Source organism: Alosa sapidissima, chromosome 2 (genome assembly GCF_018492685.1).
Source record: "Alosa sapidissima isolate fAloSap1 chromosome 2, fAloSap1.pri, whole genome shotgun sequence".
Classification (NCBI taxonomy): Eukaryota; Metazoa; Chordata; class Actinopteri; order Clupeiformes; family Clupeidae; genus Alosa; species Alosa sapidissima.
In genome coordinates this window covers 36172396-36194093 of record NC_055958.1, presented here as the reverse complement: position 1 = coordinate 36194093, position 21698 = coordinate 36172396, and the positions used below count along the sequence as shown (strand labels likewise).

Below are 21698 nucleotides of genomic sequence, written 5' to 3'. Positions count from 1 at the left end.
ACCCAGCCTACAACACTGCACCCAAGACTAACACCGGTTGATTCAAGCAACCATAAGGTGGCAATACATGGCTTCCCAGGCCCTTCCACATTTGGTTCTGATGTATATTTAATAAAACATACTAAGCTGTAGTTAAGAATTTTGCGGAACGAAACTGCACTTGCAAACGTATGGAAAAAAATACGTATGGAACAGGTGGCCCAAATGTCACGGAAAGCAAAATGCAAAGAGACAGCTGTCTCCCTCAACAACTCCAGAGACAAGGCAAACCTATACCGCCAAAAGGCCTTGTGGGTTGACATGCGTCAACGCAAACAGTCGTAAAAAATGCGCCTTTTCACAGGGCCAATTAGTTGCCATCTATGCCCATCAGCACATAGCGCCGTTCCATTAACGTCTAATGACCGCCAACACGTGAACATTTAGCCGATCTAGTCTTTTTCCCCCCTTCCCTGGCACCCAATTAATTTACACCGACAAGCTGATATTGCACGGCGAGTGCCCGTCCTGCCAACACCCCGCGGTCTGCAAGCCACGTGCCACTGTGAGGGCTACTCCGGCCATGACTAGCAATGTAGCAACCGTAGTCAATTGACTGGACGCGTAAGCGGTAACATTGTATAACAATCTCGGATATGGCCTTGCACACTGTTGCAGCCAACAAAACGTTAAATGTTTAACTACCAGTAATGTCAAAGACAAAGAAATAGATCATTTGAGAGCTTCTATGACATGGGGGGGCTCTGGTCGAACGCATTTTGTCTACGGAAAGACGCCCCTTATGATGGACTATTGCGTAATGAACCAGAAGCGACATCTGCCACTTGCTGCATCGAAAAGGAGCATGAACAGTCCGTTCCGGTCTTTCCACGTAATGGGCGAGTCTCGTTTATGGAATGCACAACGACTGGCACAAACAATTTTCCATATTTTCAGCATTAACACAATGTCAAGGACGTGTCACTCCGTGTCTGGACAGCTTGTAATATCGGCTACTGAGGCTATCATCGAAGGGTCTAAAACCTTTTTAACTTTTTAAAACTCCTGAGGAAGTAACCCGTGTCTGTTCGTAAATCCTTCAAAGATCAGCTTCTGATTTATGAGGCTTCACACAAGAAACGCCTGTCTACGCAGGGCAGAGGCCTCGCCACCAAGCACGCTAGCTAGTCCAAAAGAGACGGCTATAGTAGGCTACGCTGGCCGGTCAAAAAGTGGGGCACACAAATCTACCCTCCTAAAATCGTGACGCTTAAATCACCGTAAATCTGTCAGGTGTAGCAAATAGCTTTAACGAATTTCCAAGTCCAAACTCCTATAGGGACCTGATAGGATGATGGTAGCAGCATGCATCTTAGGCCCGGTACTGTAAGCGTTATATAGGGTAGGCCTACATGTTCAAATCTTGCCTGCGACGTGTATGTGAAGGAATGTAGGTTTTCAAAGTAACCAAAATCGCTGGCAACTTACTGCTGACTTTCATGCTGCCAAATGCTGAAGGCTGCGGCACTGGTTTGCAGCTCTCTGCGAAGGAGGTGGTTCTTGGCCGACCAGACATATTCCAATCGTTAATCCCTGTTTTTTGTCGATTGGCCGATTGACACTTTTGATCAACTGGGTCACTGTTCAAAGACCTCTATAAGTGATATTTTCACAAAATACGCAAAGGAAAAAGCTACACCGTCGCCCGTTCACTCCTTTCTGTCGATTTTCTTCAGCTGATTCGCTACCTTCTCCCATCCACTGACAGTCTTTCTTTCAAACCATCCTTTTTAAAACAGTCTCTTCGTCGTTTGCAATCAAGGCCTTTTACAAGTCGGTGTCAGTAAAGAAATAGTCATGAAACCGGCCTTCTCCCTGTGTCCCCCGAAAAAAAAAACACCGATTTTCTTGTTCTGGATCGCGTCAGATTCATACACGTAGATTGACACATGTAAAATTATTCCTGTATTCGGTGCTCCTTAAAATGACAGCAACAACGTTGTTAGTCATGAGAAAATTAGAGCACAAAAGTAGGGTATTTGTTCATATTCTGAGGTGGAGACTCAACGATCCAGTAGCACCAGCCATGGCGGCTTCCTTGCTCTACCCAACCAACGATTCAAATGCGAATTTTCCAATAGCCCAAATTAAAAGCTCTGTTCAATGACCCTTCCGTCTTATAAAACTCCATACACGCGGATAGGATTCTTGAAATCCACCAGATTTGGCCACGGAATCTGAAAAGTAGCTTGACGTTGCGGTTCCGAAGTAAAACGCTATCTAAAATCCACTCAGCATTTCAGAAAATTCTTTTTTTATTCCTTCTCCGACCGTCTCTGCTCGCTCTCTTTGTCACCCCGACCAATGAAACGTATTTTACGTAAACAACGGTAGAATACAGTGGTGGGGAAGGGGCCAAGTGACCTGGTTACGCCAACCCACTGCATAGAGAATCGGAAAATGTGGAGCGCAAGAAGGCCTGAGGAGGTGGGGGTTGGCCAATCCACTGCGTATTCTTTGAATATGGGCGGAGGGAGGGGGGCACTGTCGGCCAATAGTCACGCAACCCTTGGAGAACACATGGCGTAATTTGCCTAATACTGCCCCTGGTGTTCCAAGCGTCATACGCTGAAAGAACTGGTTGGGCGGGTTACCTAGTTGATTGACTGACCTCAACCCAACCGGATTCGACAGAGAATGGAGGACACACCAATAGCGATGCAGTATCTGATGAGACACCAGGTAGTCATGCAGCACTGTTGCTAGTCAGCTGAGCGCTCGAGACACTGCAATGACATGTTATACGCGCTGGCCTGGTTGTGGGAGTGTGGTTGCTCTCTTTGCACAGGCCAACATCAGTGCATCTGTCCACAACATAAATCAGTTCACTGAGTTCACTGAACTTCGGCTGCATGACACTTTGTTTATTAGTTGTGTATGTTCACTATGTTGTCCAGATAGAAAACACAGATGAACATAGAGAACACATTTTCAAGGGCAATCTTGTTTTTTGCACTTTACAAAATGCTTCATGTGACTATCCATAATGTCAAAATTATGAGCACAATGCATTTTCCAGTGCAGAGAGCCAAGTGTAAATGTCACTGAACTGGTTTCAGGTGAGGGGAGCATTCTGCAAGGGTCACTGTCATCAAGTGGGTCAGTAAATGGGGTCAAAGGTAATCTTTCAGGAGCAGTGTGTATGTGAAGTCCTTACTTCCCATTTCAACAAAGAAGAGGAACAAACTAGAACATTGTGTGTGCACTGACCAGGGGCGCAGGAGGCACGGGGGACGTGGGGCACATGTCCCCCGCAGTGCTGAAGAGACGGCCGTCGTCCCCCTCACTTTTGATAAGGAAAAAAAGCCTTATAGGTAGGCCTACACTAAATAAATAATACCTATAGAGTTTGCGCTAACTATGTAAAACTCCCCATTAAAGGAGAATTCCGGTGTGATATTGACCTAAAGTGTATCGAAACATGATACCGAGTGTGAACGTATGTCTCATAGCCCATCTCGGCTTGTCCCCTGCACTCCAAAATCTGGCGCTAGTTAGCCGATGCTACCAACATCTTTTTCAATAGTGGTGCTTCGGCATCGGGCTAGCCATGCAAATAAATCACTGTTTTACACCCATTTACGAGGCTCAATGTATCTCCACACTTCATTGGTAGACTTCCGAGGGCCCTGACATTTAAAGCGAGACATTGAGAACTTTGAAAAAGCACTGGTAGTTTACTTACAAGACGATTTATACAGACAGTATCTTCACGAAGTTTAGCGTTTGCAGCCATCTTGAATTTAGTCACGATAAGTCGAGCAACGAGTAAGAATGAACAGCTATGATAAGGGATCAGATTCCAAAAATAATTCAGTGGAAATGCATGGATTCCAGTTGCTGCTACTGGAAGAAACTGGAATCCATGCATTTCCACTGAATTATTTTTGGAATCTGATCCCTTATCATACCTGTTCATTCTTACTCGTTGCTCGACTTATCGTGACTAAATTCAAGATGGCTGCAAACGTTAAACTTCGTGAAGATACTGTCTGTATAAATCGTCTTGTAAGTAAACTACCAGTGCTTTTTCAAAGTTCTCAATGTCTCGTTTTAAATGTCAGGGCCCTCGGAAGTCTACCAATGAAGTGTGGAGATACATTGAGCCTCTTAAATGGGTGTAAAACAGTGATTTATTTGCATGGCTAGCCCGATGCCGAAGCACCACTACTGAAAAAGTTGTTGGTAGCATCGGCTAACTAGCGCCAGATTTTGGAGTGCAGGGGACAAGTCGAGATGGGCTATGAGACATACGTTCACACTCGGTATGATGTTTCAATACACTTTAGGTCAATATCACACCGGAATTCTCCTTTAACAGCATCACATCACTAACCACAACCATCTACAGTGTAAGACTGCACAATTTCATATTCACTCTGTTGGATATCTGAAGCCAGTTTGTCTACTAACAACCATCATAAAATAATCCAGGCTACTTGCTTAGCGTAAATTCCTTAAAATTATGGCTGGGGTCTTTTGCAAAGCACAGCATCTTTATTTGAGGCAAGCTGGTAGGCTATTTGAGGCAGGCTTTTTTCATTTCTAACCTGCATTTAGACATGCGTTTCGTTTGGAGCGGCATACCGGTTATCAAAAGCATAACATTTTCGGTTTGGTTTAGGATTTAATTTACTTTTGGACTGTTTGATTATATTGCTAAATGTTGAGACTGAGGGGGCACTGAAATCTGGGAGATATTTGATGGTTCACTGTTATGTTTCGGGATTGTGACATTGAAGTGAAACAAATGCCACTGTTTATTGCGAGACAAGGCAGCCATTCATTGTTGTGCTGTAGCCTAATAGAAACCTTTTTGCGTAGCTAAGCAGCCTAAATTGAGTTATTGTTCAAATATGCATGATTTCCCGGGCATAATTTGAGGATTTATGGTAGCCTAGTCTCCTGCTCAACATGACATTAGCTGTTATGTTTATTGATAACAAACTCAACTAGCCTACTGATCAACTCGTTTTCACTACTAGCCTAACTATAAAATACAAGTCTATACTCAACGTTTTTGTTCTAAGACATTTATTTCAAACATAATTTCAAGACACAAATTGGATACGTCAGTTACCTTGGTGCATAGGCTACATCCCAGAGAGCAGGCTACCACACCCCAGAGTGATGGGCCTATAGCGTTCTTACGCGTTCAGTGTGGGGTATAAACAAGCTGAGAATTTAGCGGTGTCACGTCTGCCTGTCACAGACATGGGGAGCTCTTTGAACCTTGGGATAATGTGGTAGGCCTACAGTTACTACAGTAACAGTATTTATTTTTTAATTTTATAAATGCTTTGTTTAAATGCTGTTGGAACAAATAGAAGTTGATTATAAAGTCAACGTTCTGTTGCAATTTACTGTGTGTTCTGGACTGGTAACATGTTAAGCCAACATGTTCTAACGTTGCATAAATACTAACTGCAAACACATAGGGGAGAGTTGATTTGGTTTATAACAGACAATTTAAGTATTAGCCTAACAAGGCTATTTGATTATGTAGTCTATGTTTGGATCATATGCATGATGATTCATTCATGGCTTCATAAAATATCAACATCCCATGTTGCTTTTAGAGTATTCTATCATTGGCCCAAATAGTGTGAAATAAATCTAAAATAAATAAATAAAAGTAGAATTGCACATAGCAAGAAGCTGGTCTGAGGGCAGATCTGGCGTTGTGCTCATCTCACAGTTTTGACCATTTTTATCAAAAAATATTTTGAAAACAATCAATGGTATTATCTTAATATTCTGGCAAGTTTATGGTCGAAAGTGGGCCAGAGGTGGCGATCCGATATCTGGAAATCTGATCTCACTATAGGTTTGTGTTCACAATTTGGTCCCCCTCACTTTCAATATATCTCCTGCGCCCCTGGCCCTGACATCACATTATGACCAGAGACAAGCTGTTTTTTCTTTTTCCTTTTCCTCATTTTGAACCTCACATGTAACCTCACATTTGAGGAAACCTTTGTGTGCTTTCCAAAAATGTGCCTAAGGATATGCCCAAGATAAGAGGTTTATTATAATTTTTCATTTGATTTTTTTGAAGATGGGAGACAGACACACTTGGTCGAGTGGGAGGGTCTTTAAAGCATGACTCCTTTATCCATTATTCATTTGAAGCTGGCACTCGTGCAGAAGAAAACAGGAGGGACATCACCAGCAAAGAGCAGGGGTCGCTCTTCCTCATGAAGACAAAGAGCAGGGTCGCTCTTCCTCATGAAGACAAAGCAATAAACAATATGGCTTCACACAGACAGACATACACACATTCATGCACAACAAATGCATTTATAATCATGTTTTTCTTCCTCTCTCTCTTTCTCCTTCTCTGTCTCTGTGTGTGTGTGACACTGATTGACATTAGGCCAGGGTGCTGTGTGGGACTTTCTCTGTGTGTGTATGTGTGTGTGTGTGTGTGTGTGTGTGTGTGTGTGTGTGTGTGTGTGTGTGTGTGTGTGACACTGATTGGTATATTAGAACAGGGTGCTGTGTGAGACCTTGTCTGTGTGAATGTTGTTCAGATCTCTTATGGGCTGGAACTGTCCAGTTTAGCTGTGTGCATCTGGTTGAAACTGTAGTGTGTGTGTGTGTGTGTGTGTGTGCATGTATGTGTGTGAGAGAAAGAGAAACAGACAGACAGACAGACAGAAAGAGAGAAAGATAGATAGATAGATAGAGAGAGAGAGAGAGAGAGAGAGAGCATGAGTGAGCAGGAGGAAGAGACAGCGAGTTTGTGCCGACCATGTATACATTCGTGTGAGTCTTGTGACAGTTGCTCAACTGGTGGACCAATCTTAGTCTAATCCTAAATCCAAACAACACCACTTAACAGCGCCTTGTTACAAGATTTACACACTGACTCACCCTCTGTAAGAAACAGTGCCATTTAAAAGCATTAGGGAAACGTCAGATTCTGGAGATAGTAACCACGGTGACGACTTCCCACTCACATCAAGATGTGGCTTCTCTCTTCTAAAATCTCTTAAACCTCTGCTGACAGAACACTCCGGATGTGAAAGACGGTAATATAGATGCTCTATGATGTCAACGTGTAAAAGCAGCCTTGTAGCTATTGACCCGTGCGTACATTTCTCCAGTGAAAAGACTCCATGTTTTGTGCTATGAATAAGACCAGGCTATAAGTGCAGTGATGAAGAAAGAAGTGTATCTCAAATAGAACCAGTGAAGCTGAACTAATCAAAAGGAATTCATTAATATGAATACTTCCTCTGAATAAGGGAGAACAATGAGGCTCACAAACACTATGCACACATAGATACTCGTAGACATACTGTGGAAGTATAGAAACACTATGCACACATAGATACTGTACTCGTAGACATACTGTGGGAGTATAGAAACACTATGCACACATAGATACTGTACTCGTAGACATACTGTGGAAATATAGAAACACTATGCACACATATATACTTGTAGACATACTGTGGGAGTATAGAAACACTATGCACACATAGATACTGTACTCGTAGACATACTGTGGAAATATAGAAACACTATGCACACATAGATACTGTACTCGTAGACATACTGTGGAAGTATAGAAACACTATGCACACATAGATACTGTACTCGTAGACATACTGTGGCAGTATAGAAAGAGGGAAGATGAATGCTGTTGTATTCTTTTCACTGAATTTTCACTGAGTAGCTTCCAAGACACACACACACACACATTAAAATACACAGACGATCAGGCGGACACACATGCTAGTTCATCCACACACGTGCATACACACACACACACACACACATCCATGCACAAGCACCAAGGAATACCCCTCTACACAATATAGAATGAAGAATAATCATGTATGGTTTGGTGAGTATGTATGACCACTAGAATCAGTCATAGCTCAGCATTTTGCTTTAACAGGTTGTAAACAATAGACAGATATGAACATACACACACAATATTGATACCGAGGACACAAATTGTTGTGACTAGTAATGAGGTAAACACTCAGAGCCCAAGCTCGATGGTGATATACGTAGTGGGAAGCTACATCAAGGCGAGGACTCTGAGATGGGCGCTCTGTCAGCAAAATATGCTGTCAAACTCACACCCTCAGTGTATATAAAAAACTCTTTCACCCCAGGTGATGATCATGTGTTGAACCTGCCTTATCATCACCATTGGAGATCTAACAGTACTTTTTTCTTTCTTTTTAAAAAAAAAAAAAAACTTGTTTTACAACTTTAAAAAGTCTTCAATTGAATTGAATTGATTGTATTTTATTACTGGCATGACAACTTTGATGAGTATTTGTATTATTTGTGGAATATTTCAAAAGAATAACAACAGAGCCAGGAGAGTCATTTACAAAAAATTTAAATGATAAATAGTACAACAAAAAATATTTTACAAACATTAACAAACGTGTAACAAAAATGATCACAACACTGTAAATGTAGTCATACTCTCCATGTCGCTATGATCAGAGTTATCTGAAATACAACTAATGACACTCAATGCATCAATAAATTAATAGAACACAGTATAAATAAAATCATCAATGGGACATATTCAAAAGTCAAACAAACATGAGCACACAAAAAATACTAGGAAATGACCAGACTTGCATACTGATGAAAAACACCTGTGTTGGAAAATATGAATCAAAATACAAAATTTGTTTAGGATGTTGATTACATGAGATAGGGTGACCATGCGATTGTCATTCATTATGAATATATTATGAACAACCAGTTATCAAAAGACTTTATGTTATCAGTGGAAAAAGTTTGTGGGAAACAATTTGGGTGACCCAGATGTCCTTACTGGCCTAGATAACATAGTGCAGTCTTGCTATGCATGTAATACATCAAGTAACAGGATTTCATTTCATAGAACTAATAGCACAGTATAGAATTGGAAATGGCATCCTATACAAACAGCACAAACATTTTGAAAATGCCCTAGAGAGCCAATAAAGGCAAAATAGCTGTATGACTAAACTTTATAAGATATCATGTGTGTCTACATGAAGTAGACATTAAGCAACTTGTTAAAGTGCTGCAATATTTCAGAATGCTATATTCAAAGTAACAACAATGCACACATGGAATGCAGTTGCCATTATACAGTGCTTGTTTACAGAAGGCTATATCAAGTTCATTGAAACCACCATTTTTCATAAATATATCATGTTAACAAAAAAACATAAACACAAAAGTAGAAAGATCAGCATACATTACAATAAAATGAGTTCAGTTCCAGTCACAAATTTTCCTCTCTCCAAAAGTTCACTGTATGCGACCATTGTAACTGGGAGAGGGAATTTGAATTGGTAATTTCGCAACAGTGGTCACAGCAGAATTAAACTTTTAGGAAACACAGCCCTGCTCAGTGGCCAATGCGCTAATGACATTAGTGAGCATATCATCTCTCTCTCTCTTTCTCTTTCTCTCTCACTCTATCTCTATTCATACATACATATCTATACAGTGTGTGTGTGTGTGTGTGTGTGTGTGTGCGTGCGTGTGTGTGTGTGTGTGCGCGCGTCTGTGGAGGTTAACTGACTGTGATCCCGCTGAGTCAAGCCCTGAGCCAAGCAGGCACCCCTTACTGTGCATCACACTACCACAGACAGCCAATGAGAGAGAGAGAGATAGATACAGACACAGCACACACCCCTGGTAGGTGAAGTGGGTAAAGCGTCATGCATCATGTAACAGCTTATAGCTCCATCAGTGTGACATTTTTCTATACACTTCTCTGTAGATAACTTCAACTAAGACGACAACATGTCTGAAGGACTGAAACCCAGCAGTGAAATAGCATTAATACAACATGAGTGTAAATCAGTGGTCCCCAAACTACGGCCCGCCACCTCATTTTGGGTGGCCCCCCAAAACATGTCTGTGGTATATAGCATCTGGCCCGCACCGGAGTACGACATCGTCAAACTATAACCTCAGTAATTTCCCCCATTCATTCTCTATGGCGAGTCATAACAATACACATGTAATACTCTTTTTGTCCACTGGTGGTTGTTTTGGCGCTGTTTCGCGTTTGCCATCGAAAACGGAATGAACCTACCTGCAAACAATGTAAGAGGCCTATGCTGACTGCATCAGTGCTCAAAGTATTCTAAAAGTTTATCAATTAATTGTTAATAACTAACTAACTTCTATTCAAGTCATATTTCTTGGACTTTCTGGGATAATTATTTCTATTTCTCATCGTTCTCATCAGGTGAGTGAAAGTTAGAATGGTGGTCAATTCAGATGTTTTTGCCAGCACTTCATAAAACTTTCATAGTTTCAGAGAACTTTAAATTATTTGTAGGATATTGCTTGTTCACAACTTGAGCGGTGTATGCAAAGACACACATTTTAAATAAAATATACTTTTGGGACTCCCTGCTAATACTTTTGGGAATGCTACATTTTACATGGCATGATGGCAATATAAACACAGCTAACAATGGTATTAAATTGCAGTAGCCTATGATTAAATGTAATGGAATATTCAACTAAGGTAGACTGTTGTTGTTTACAGCACTAAGCTATTTATGGTTACTAATATACTCCGAGTCTCTGGCCCTCTCTTAGAGCCAGGCATAGTGAGCTGGCCCTCGGAAGAAAAAGTTTGGGGACCACTGCTGTAAATCATAACAGCACACACATCTCTCTGTGATGTTGACCTACACAGACATCTTTTAGAATGTTAAATGGTTTGTGTTGCACCACTAGCCATATGTTGGTGGAGTGCATTTACATTTAAATTCATTATATAGAGCTTTCACCTTTACTGCTTTCACGGTTAATCTGCGTTTGTGCTCAATGTTCAAACACGCACACAAACAAACACACACACACACACACACACACACCTCATTGAAGTTGACCACAGGGTTGAACACATACACACACAAACACACACACACACACACACACACACACTCACATTTAGACAAACACACACACACTCAGACAAACGTGGGTTTGAGGTCCTCATTGAAGTTGACCACAGGGTGTGTGGCATGGCAGAGGTCATAGACGGCGCCATACTCGCTGTCCGAGGTCTCGGACGTGCTGTCAGAGGACGACGCGTAGGTGCCCTGCATGCAGGAGTCGCAGTAGGGATGGTGGTAGTAGCAGTAGTCCTCCGAGCTGCTGTCCGAGTCCGAGTCTGAGTAGCCGTAAGGGTCCACCCTGAGCTCCACTTCCTGGTTCCTCCTACTTCCTCCTTCCGGGTCAGAGGTCGCAAGTCTGTGGCCCGACTGCCCGGAGTACGGCGTGATGGAGCACCGGCGGGGAGGGGGCGCTGCCCCGCGCTGCGTCCGGCAGCGCTCTCGTCGCCGTTCTCGGCGCCGCTGCCATCGGGGTGACCCGTGCGCTCCCCTCTCCTCTGCCTCGTCCACCTCCACCTCTTTGTTGCTCTCCTCGTTACGTAAAACGAGGCCGGGGTCATTTGCGGGCTCGCCCGTCTCCTGGGACTGTTGGCGTTCAGGGCGCTCTGTTCCCCTGCAGCGTCCGGCGGGCTGCCCCAGCGCGGTGTTGTGTGGGCTTGACCGGTGCGGATAGAAGGGGGGCCTGCGCTTGCGCATGACGTAGGGCGAGATGCTCGGGTAGTGGAAGTAGAACGGCGAACAGGGCGAGCGAGGCGAGAGAGGGGAGAGCTCGTCCTGCACCTGATTGACCGACGGCCTCCTGGTCGGGTCGTGTGACCGGAAGGAGGCGGAGCGTCCTCGGGCATCCACGCTCAGCTCCTTCAGGATCTCCTGCAGCTGCTCGTTGCTCACGAAACCCTGCCAGGCACCCCCTGTAACCGGCGGCGACAACACAATGGTATCCTCCGTGGGTCCGACAGAGTCTGACCGGGCTGTGCCGGACCTTGTCGGGGACAGGAGGGCCGGTCCCGGCAGCGCTTGGTTAGGGTGAGGGACGGGACTGGTCACCGACGCCTCCTCCACTGTAGCAAGCCCAGGGGCAGAGCTTGAACCAGCAGGGGGTTTGGACGCAACGTCATCCGAGCAAAATCTCTCAGGTGACAACACTGCCCTCCTTTGGTTGCTATGGGAACCTTGGGAGGCACCACCAACACCAGGAGGAGGAGAGAGGGGACGAGGGTGAAGATGAGGGTGAGGAGGGGACGAGGAAGAGCGCTCGTTGCTTGCGGAGGACACAGGAGGCGGTGCCAGTGCGGAGGGTGGCGCAGCTGGTGGGGGCACGTATGGTGGCGGTGAGGTTGGCATCGGCGGTGGCATCGGCGGTGGCATCGGCGGTGGCAGAGGCAAAGGCAGAGGTAGGGGCAGAGTGGAGCCCGACGCCTGGCTCTCGGACGAGGGGGGTGTGATGGCGGCCATGTCGGCCTGTACCACCGTCGTCTGGGTGGAGCAGGAGTTGAGGTTGGTGTTGGACGAATCCATCTCGCCCTCCATGGGGGGGTGGCCCATGAGCTTGAGGAGTTTGTCCTTGGCGTTGTTCACTTGCTCCTGCAGACTGTCGATCACGGCATTCTTCTGCAAAGGGGGGGGGGGTTACATTGTGAGGTCACTGAATACACTAATTTTCTGCCCATTCCAAATACACAGAACACAGAACAAACTGAAGGAACCATTTGTTCATGTGTGTGTGAGTCTCTCTCTCTCTCTCTCTCTCTCTCTCTCTCTCTCTCTCTCTCTCTGTGTGTGTGTGTATGTTTGTGTGTGTGTGTGTGTGTGTGTCTGTGTGTGTCTGTGGGGTATGTGTGTGTGTGTGCAGGTGTGTGTGTATCTCTGTGTGTGTGTATGTGTGAGAGAGAGAGAGAGAGAGAGAGAGAGAATTACAAAAGAGACAGAGACAAAGACAACTTCATTTCGAACATTTGTGAAACCACAAATTATGGAAACCCCATTAAACATCAAAGCACTTAAAGACACACACACACACACACACACACACACACACACACACACACACCCATACCTGGGGCATGTTTTGTCTGGACGTTTCCTAGCTCTGTTCAAACAGCCTCAGAGCTGTGAGGAGTGGTGCTCTGCTTCTCTTAGAACCACTCTCGCAAGCCAGCTGAGTCATTATGGAAATGACCCGACACCACAAAATGCACGCCTCACCATTTTCTCCGACACAATTAATTGCCGGTTTCAGGCGTAATGAAATATCATTACATCTAGCATCACCATTGGAAAGCTGTGGTACCTCTACTCAAATCTCACAGATCTCAGAAGGCTTGACACAGGTGTAGTAACTAAGGATAGGGATTCAACAATACATTGCGTAACTGACTTTGAGCTAGATTAGTGCTTTAAAGGTTACGTGACTGACTTTAAGCTAGATTAGTGCCTTACAAGGTGTGGTCATTGGCCTTTGTTGTGGAAAATGTAGATGCTTAAACAGCTAAAAAAACACATCTGAAGAATAATTCTTGACACAATTGTATCTAAATCTTCTGTGCAAATTATCATTTGCTAAAGGTGTTTTCTTATGGATTTGTTGACAATTTAGAGGGATGGAAAACCACATGAAAAAGGTCTGCGACACAAAACAGAGTCTGAAGTGCACTAATATTGTAACACTGCCTACAATTACATCATTGCTTGCCTTTAGATGGTCTTTTCCATGTGTCCATTTCTCCTATGTCTCCCTCTGCTAAGAGCTGCTTTTTTTGGGCAACGGTCACTTGGAAAATATATATCTGTCTCAATGTGACTACCCCTAATAAATAAAAGATTTGCGAAATTTTGTGAAAAAGAACGACCATCGACACCTTTAATGTTTCCATCCCCAGGGAGCTCTCTGTACCTCATTGATGAGCCTCTTCATGGAGGTGTTCTCCCCCAGCAGGTAGTAGATCTCATCCTCGCTGTACATGGAGCGCAGACTCCTGCTGGGGCTGCTGAAGTACTTGGACATCTGACTCGAGTTCGGGTTCATCTCCTCCTCAAACTGCCTCCACTGGGTCAGCTGTGGGGGGACACACAGACGTGAATAAACGGTTAATAAAAGAGTTATAAAAGGTCAAGTTCAGTGAAGATGATAAGATGTTAATGCAGACATAAGACGTTAATAAAGGGTTTATTAAGGCTGCTAATGTGGTTGTAAGGTTGCTAATGTGTAATGAGTTAGGCTAGCACAAACCTGGAATCCTAGCATAGAATCAAGTTTGCACATACCTAGGGCTCTAAATTCAAATCATCAACGTGTGCAACAAACAAGTTTTCGGGCTATGAAAATGTCTGATTGCCAGTAGCATGTTCTGCTGGTTGAACTGCAGGAATGGCTATTGACCTATATATTGAGCCACCTATACGGGCAATACCAGCAGCATGTCATACCTGTTTGAATAATTTATCTAGAAAGCACACACACACACACACACACACACACACACACACACACACACGCATATAGGAGTGTGCTTCAGAAATGACGTTAGCAGTAATCCAAACAGATGCTCAGACACAATTCAGGCCAACTAAACAAAACAAAAGAAATCATCAAGATTCAGATGATATCTGCTGTCTTCTCTGATCTCTCCTGTCTTAGTCCTCTCTGTGCATGGAGGGAGTTTGTCACGGGTAGTGGCTCTCCATATACAACCCGGGTGTTAAACCAGGTGCCACTGGCGTCTCAATACTGAGATGGATGATGGAGGCTGTTGTGCCTGCCCCCATATCAGACTGCCAGACCAGGAAGGAAGCAATAACGAGATGAAAGGTGTGTGTGTGTGTGTGTGTGTGTGTGTGTGTGTGAGTGTGTGTGTGTGTGTGTGTGTGTGTGTGTGGGGGGGGGGGGGGGGGGGTGTAGTCTTTGTTCCACACATTTCCTCCTAACTCTTCCGGTGCATTCCGTTGTGTTAATGTCATCTCACACACACACACACACACACACTCATACACACAATTCCATACACCGTACCCCTTTTCACTTCTCCTTCAGCACATGAACTCTCTTGCTTGTCTCGGCTCACTTGTGCCTCAACAGTAACTAACATCTGTGGAGTATTTCTCTACACATACTCATACACACAAAGAGGCACAAGCGTACCTTAGACAGTCAAATAATCAAAATAATCACACAGAAATGTACACACACACACACACACACACACAAACACACACACACACACACACACACACACACACACACACACACACACACACACACACACACACACACACACACAGCCACACACAGAGGGCAGGTTTGCTCAGCATTAGTCAGCTCCTGAGTGTGGAATGCATTGCGTTCCTCCACCTGTTTGCGTTGTGTGCTGGCTGGTCTGGTCTGATGTCAGGCCCGGGGTGTTTGTGTTTGGGTGAGTCAGTTCCTCCCATGAGCTCTGCTCCCCTGTGCCCAACCCAGTCGCTCAGCTCAGCTCACCTCACAGCCACATGCACTGCTTCCCTCCCACTACATCTCTCAGGCCCTTACAGATGCACACACACACACACACACACACACACACACACATAGACACACACACACACACACACACACACACGCACACAGACACACACACACACACACACACACACACGCACACAGACACACACAGACACACACACACACACACACACACACACACACACACACACACACAGAAACACAGACACACACACACACACACAAATGCACGCATGCACACACACACACACACACACACACACACACACACAGACACACACACACACACACACAAACACAGAAACACAGACACACACACACACACACAAACACACACACACACACACAAATGCACGCATGCACACACACACACACACACACACACACACACACACACACACACACACAGACACACACACTCTCTTTCTCTGTCAAGCACTAACCACACACACACTCCTTCCCCTTAAGTAAGTTAGTTAGAAAAAGGAACATGAAGTTTCGACTGCTCTCTCACCCACACATCTCTCACCAATAACATCTGTCTCTTCTTTATTCTCTCTTTTTCTTGCTCTTTCTCCACCCCTGCTCTCTCACTTCATCTCTCTTTAATATCTGTGTCAATCTGTCTGTTCACTATGTCTCATTCTCTCTCCCTGAAATAGCCTAAACCACTAAACCACCACTCCCCCACGGCATGGAACATTTCACTGGTCTGATAATAACTGATAATATTTTCCTGCTTTCAGAGTGCAGAAATATCTTCCTCTTGTGAGTCCTTTACCTCTCTCTCTCTCTCTCTCTCTCTCTCTCTCTCTCGCTCTCTCTCTCTCTCTCTCTCTCTCACTACAGGGTATGAACATTGGATAATCTCTTGACAGGACAGGAAGGTAGTTCTTGTTATCCTGACAGGAAGTTAGCTGTTAGATAGATAGATAGATAGATAGATAGATAGATAGATAGATACTTTATTGATCCAAGGGGAAATTCAAGCATACATCCGAGATTAAAATTGAAGTGTCTGTGCAACTCCCTATTCTAGCAACAGTTCTCTCTATAACCTACATGTCAGGCCCATTAAGACATGACAGACTCTCTGACAAGGAGTGCAAAAGTCTTTTGTTTTCTCGAAGGCCCATTAAGACAAAACGTTGGTGGCTGTCGATAAAACTGCTAACAGCTGAAAAGCTCACACAAGCAGCCATCTTGCCATTTGGATGCAACCTGACCTCCCTGACCCCTCCTCCTTCCACCTCCCTATCCTTCATCCCTAACAGGCCATGACTCAGCACTTCCACCTCCCTGCCCTTCATCACTAACAGGCCATGACTCAGCACTTCCACCTGCTCTTTGCTGAGGTCGCTGCATCGATTAGCCAGCCAGAGCAGGATCCTCCTAAAAAGACGCTTCAGGCTGACTCAATGCACTGCCAACACAACGCACGCACGCACGCACGCACGCACACACACACACACACATACACACACACACACAGAGCCACACACAGGGCCCCACACTGCTCCATGTATAAATGTAAAATTTGCTTGCAGAGCAGGTCACTATTGATTTTTAATTGAGGTATCATCTCCAAGCATTTTCTCATTGAGGAGGTATAAAGAGGCTGGCCCTGTCCAAAGAGCCGGCTGCCCAAGTGCCCGTTTAAAAGTGATCTACACTAAGCGCACACCACATCTGTTTGTATTACACACTCACACAGAATGGAAATAGTGTGTAATGTTTGCTTCTCAAGAAACAATCTGAACAAAAGTCGTCTCAGTTTTTCTCTTCCAATCACGTTGAGTCAGAATCCTTTTGTGTATGTGTGTGTGTGCGTATGTGCGATCTGAGTGCAAGCTTATTACACACAAATTCCGACCTTTGACAGAGGAAAATGACTTGAACGCAAAGTCGGGTCGGATTTTATGAACGTTCTATTTGGGCCCCAATCTACTTCCTCTGCATTAAGATAACATATGGAATGTTAAAACGGAAGCCTTGTGGGGCCAACTATGATGCTGATAATGGAACTCTCTTGAAAGGGTCCATAGCAAGGACTCCCTTTGGAGGTCGGGATTTTTAAAGTTGGGTCCACCGTGTATAAGGCAGTATAAGCCCGTCAGGAACAAACAGCAAGCAGTTGATTTACACAATTTAAACAAGACTATCCCCAAGACCAAAGCATCACAACATAATGGCATGACCTTAACCCATTTAAACCCAAATTTTTCCCAGACATGCAAATATGCAAATCGTGTGTTATTAGCAACCCTTTGAAGTAATCAATAATATTTTTTTTTTTTTAAATGTAGAAAAGTAGATGAAAAAGTGAGTTTTATTACCGGTCACAATTGTGTATATATGCATTTATATATGCATTTGACTCTATTTGGCATGATGGATTATATTACAAACTTTTGCAAAGTGGTGTAGGGGGTAAAACCTTCGATTTAATTAAATCAATGTACTTAAATTCTAAATTCAGTATAAAATTGGAGAAAAAGGGACAGATTTCTTCACTCAAAATAGAGGAGTGAGGCAGGGCTGATGTCTGAGTCCAACTTTATTCAATATTTACATCAATGAGTTAGCGGTGCAGTTGGAACAGTCTACAGCCCCTGGACTCAGACTCAAAGAAACAGAGGTTAAATCCCTGCTTTTTGCCGATGACTTGGTTCTTATGTTGCCCTCACAACAGGGACTGCAACAGCTCCTCGATCAGCTGGAGCAGTACTGCCAGTCCTGGGCCCTGGCAGTAAATCCAACAAAGACCAAAGTTATGATCTTCCAAAAAAAGCTCAGGTGTCAGGAACACAGATACAGGTTCAGCCTAGGCAGCACCGCCCTAGAGCACACAATGCAGTACACGTACCTTGGTCTAGTAGTACTTACTGTATCAGGAAGTTTCAGCATTGCAGTGAATGCACTAAAAGAAAAAGCCCGAAGAGCAATCTATGCTCATATGCAAAATATTTGACAGCATAATCCAGCTTATTGCGCTGTATGGAAGCGAGGTTTGGGGTCCACTCAGTCTGCACGACTACACAAAGTGGGACAAGCATCCAACTGAAGCCCTACATGCAGAATTCTGCCGAACAATATTAAAAGTTCAAACAATGCATGTAGGGCAGAATTAGGCCGCTTTCCATTGGCATTAAGTATTCAAAAAAGAACCTTAAAATTCTGGATGCATTTGAACAGCAGTCCCAAAAACTCTCTCCATTTTGAGGCACTGAAAACCCAGGAGCTGAACCCTGAAAAGTGTCCTCTGAGCTAGCTGATACTGAAGTTAACTAACTCAATAACAAAAACTAACAAAGATCAAGCTCAGTCCAGCGCTGCTTCCCAAACATCAATTAGAGTCAACAAAATAATGAATCAAGCAAAAGAAGAATATTTAGACCATTGGACAAACCAAATTACAAACCAAAGTAGAATGAATTCCTATCTGATCCTAAAAAGAGAATATGAATTAGCTGAATATCTCATCTCTGTCAGAGATACGAAGCAGAGGCACATCCTGACCAAGTACAGGCTCAGTGACCACAATTTAGCAATAGAAACAGGCAGATACAGAAAAACCTGGCTGCCAAGAGAACAAAGATTATGTGGTCACTGTCAGGCAGAGGAGGTTGAGACAGAGGAGCACTTTCTTCTTCACTGCCAAAAATATGACACTTTAAGACAGACCTTTTTCACGAACATCCAAAAAGTCATACCAAATTTTATAGACATTGAAGACAATAATAAAATGGCCATACTTCTTGGAGAAGGGCCCTCTGCTGCCCTGGCAGCACAACATATCTTAAAATGTCACAACATGAGGGACATGGTATAGAAAAAAAAACAAAGACCTGTCTGTGTTAACAGACACATACATGTTCCTGTGCATAAATATATACTTATACATATGTACTCACGGACCCACGCGGCATACACACACACACACACACACACACACACACACACACACACACACACACACACACACACACACACACACTCACTCACTCACTCACTCACTCTCTCACTCACTCTCTCACTCTCATTCTCACTCACTCTCTCTCTCACTTCCATTCTCACTCTCTCTCTCTCTCTCACTCTCATTCTCACTCTCACTCTCACTCTCACTCACTCACTCACTCACTCATATGGTATTGTTTATTCTGTGTTTACCTGCATTGCTGTATGTCTATTTTCTTTCTTTTGTTATTCTACTGTGTTATCTGTAACACTGGCTTTGGCAACACTATATCCATATATATACACGCACACACACACACACACAATATGCACACTAACTCTCACACCCCAGTGAGAGGCTTCTGGTAGTGTAGTGACTGCTGGCTGGTCTTGCTGCTTCTCAGCCTGAGATTTTGTCTTGACATTTTGATTTTGACTTTGTTGCTGTTGTCCTTATTAAGTGTCCTGATTTTGGTATGTCTTGATGTAGTAAATCCCACTGGTTGGGTCAATTTTAAAAGGTGTTATTATGTGTATCCGGCGAATAATACTCGCCCCTAAAGGGCCACCTAATGGTGTGGCGTAACAACCATGCACTCACCTGGGGGACAAACAGCAGGCAGTCGATGGCCAGGGTGCAGATAAAGATGGCTCCCGACACCACGCTGTAGACCACATTTGGCCAGGCCTGCAGGTACCGCGAGACCGGGATGGCCACCGACGACGACACAGTCACCAGACACACGGCAGCCATGATGGTCAGGGACTGGTTGACCGGGGGCAGACTGACGTTGCTGGTCAGGCCAGCCAAGTACGTCCCATAGAGGAGAAGACTACCCTGAAGAAAGCATGACAAAAGAGTGCAGGAGGGAAATTAAAAAGAGAGATTATTCATGAAGGTTTTTTTTACATTATGCAGTTGTATATATTAGTAATGTAAAGTAGCCCAAATGGCTAGTTCACACAGTTCTCCTTAGACTTATTGATTGTGAAAGAATTTTACAGCACAGTACACATTATTGCATAATTGGTACAGTCAAGAATGTGTGCAAGTTTTAGCATGTTATCATGTGGTTAGCATACAAGTAATGTGTCCCTCTCCAAAATGTTTTAAATGTGACAGCCTTAAAAAGCAGTCCGTAAAGGCAGCAGTAAAAAATGTCTGCATGTTCAGTGGCTATCGCCTGTCTAATGTGATGATAGGATGAGAGTGGGTACCCACCTTGAGGATGGAGAGGAGAATGACCCAGATGTCAGAGTACTGGGATGAGCAGGAGTCCAGCTGGGACAGAGAGTACGACACGTCCACCCCCACCACCTGAACCCACACAGAGACAGGGTTAGGCGGGGATCACAGTGATCTGCGGCAAGTTTCCTATTGTTCTCTAGCGCAACGTGAGCGTATTCAATTGTCGGTTTAGGCAAATCGTTTGTGTTACTTAGGAACAAGATAGAACTTATTATGGTCTAAGCACTGTGTTATGCTTGCCAGTGGCCAGTACTGGACTCTGAAATTAGCTCCAGTGTAGAGACATGCGGTCAACTGGAAATCTGTTTTCAGTACCTTGACCACTGCTCCAACCGAGCGTGCACATTTGATTGGGTCGGCTAAACCCCAGGTGCCCAGAACCAGAATGTCCATCAGAATCAGCAACACAACCAGACCCATCAGCTGGATGTCCCGGATGATCTGGAATACAATCACACACCTCAGTGACCTCTAAATGAACAAACATTTGTGGTGTGTGGTGTGTGTGTGTGTGTGTGTGTGTGTGTGTGTGTGTGTGTGTGTGTGTACACAATCAGGATATAACTGGAACACATACAGTAAGTCATTAATTTCCTCTCTTACAGAATCTGACATTAGAAACGTTAAACACTTGAACGCACCACTCTCTTGTCAGGAATGCGCTGGGTGAAGACCCGATACAGACGCCAGGTTTTCCCCAGGATGGGTCCAAACACCAGAGTGGTCCCGATACACAGAGTCCAGATGCGGGCCTGAGGAGAGAGAGGAGTCGACATCAGACACCAGAGGAGACCACTGAGGAGACCACTGAGGAGACCACAGAGGAGACCACTGAGGAGACCACTGAGGAGACCACATAGGTGACCACAGAGGTGACCACTGAGGAGACGAGACCACTGAGGAGACCACTGAGGTGACCACAGAGGAGACCACAGAGGAGACCACTGAGGAGACGAGACCACTGAGGAGACCACTGAGGAGACCACTGAGGTGACCACTGAAGAGACCACTGAGGAGACCACTGAGGAGACCACTGAGGAGACCACATAGGTGACCACTGAGG

General features: G+C 44.4%; 2 protein-coding genes across 3 annotated transcripts in view; both read right to left on the bottom strand.

The window, feature by feature from the left end:
* The window catches only part of LOC121699655 (glycogen synthase kinase-3 beta-like), a 34146-nt gene extending 31751 nt beyond the window's left edge, over positions 1 to 2395 (bottom strand). The window contains exon 1 of the mRNA XM_042081973.1: positions 1468 to 2395. Within this exon, the coding sequence (XP_041937907.1) occupies positions 1468 to 1555 (88 nt within the window). The 5' untranslated portion in view covers positions 1556 to 2395. The remainder of the gene's footprint in view (positions 1 to 1467) is intronic.
* Positions 2396 to 10657: 8262 nt separating this feature from the next.
* The window catches only part of gpr156 (G protein-coupled receptor 156), a 24599-nt gene continuing 13558 nt past the window's right edge, over positions 10658 to 21698 (bottom strand). For both annotated transcript variants that reach the window (XM_042081862.1, XM_042081870.1), the window contains exons 5-10: positions 21277 to 21387; positions 20951 to 21076; positions 20609 to 20704; positions 19988 to 20224; positions 13825 to 13986; positions 10658 to 12542 (exon numbers count right to left, since the gene is read on the bottom strand). In XM_042081862.1, coding sequence (XP_041937796.1) covers positions 11007 to 12542; positions 13825 to 13986; positions 19988 to 20224; positions 20609 to 20704; positions 20951 to 21076; positions 21277 to 21387 — 2268 coding nt within the window. In that variant the 3' untranslated portion in view covers positions 10658 to 11006. The remainder of the gene's footprint in view (positions 12543 to 13824; positions 13987 to 19987; positions 20225 to 20608; positions 20705 to 20950; positions 21077 to 21276; positions 21388 to 21698) is intronic.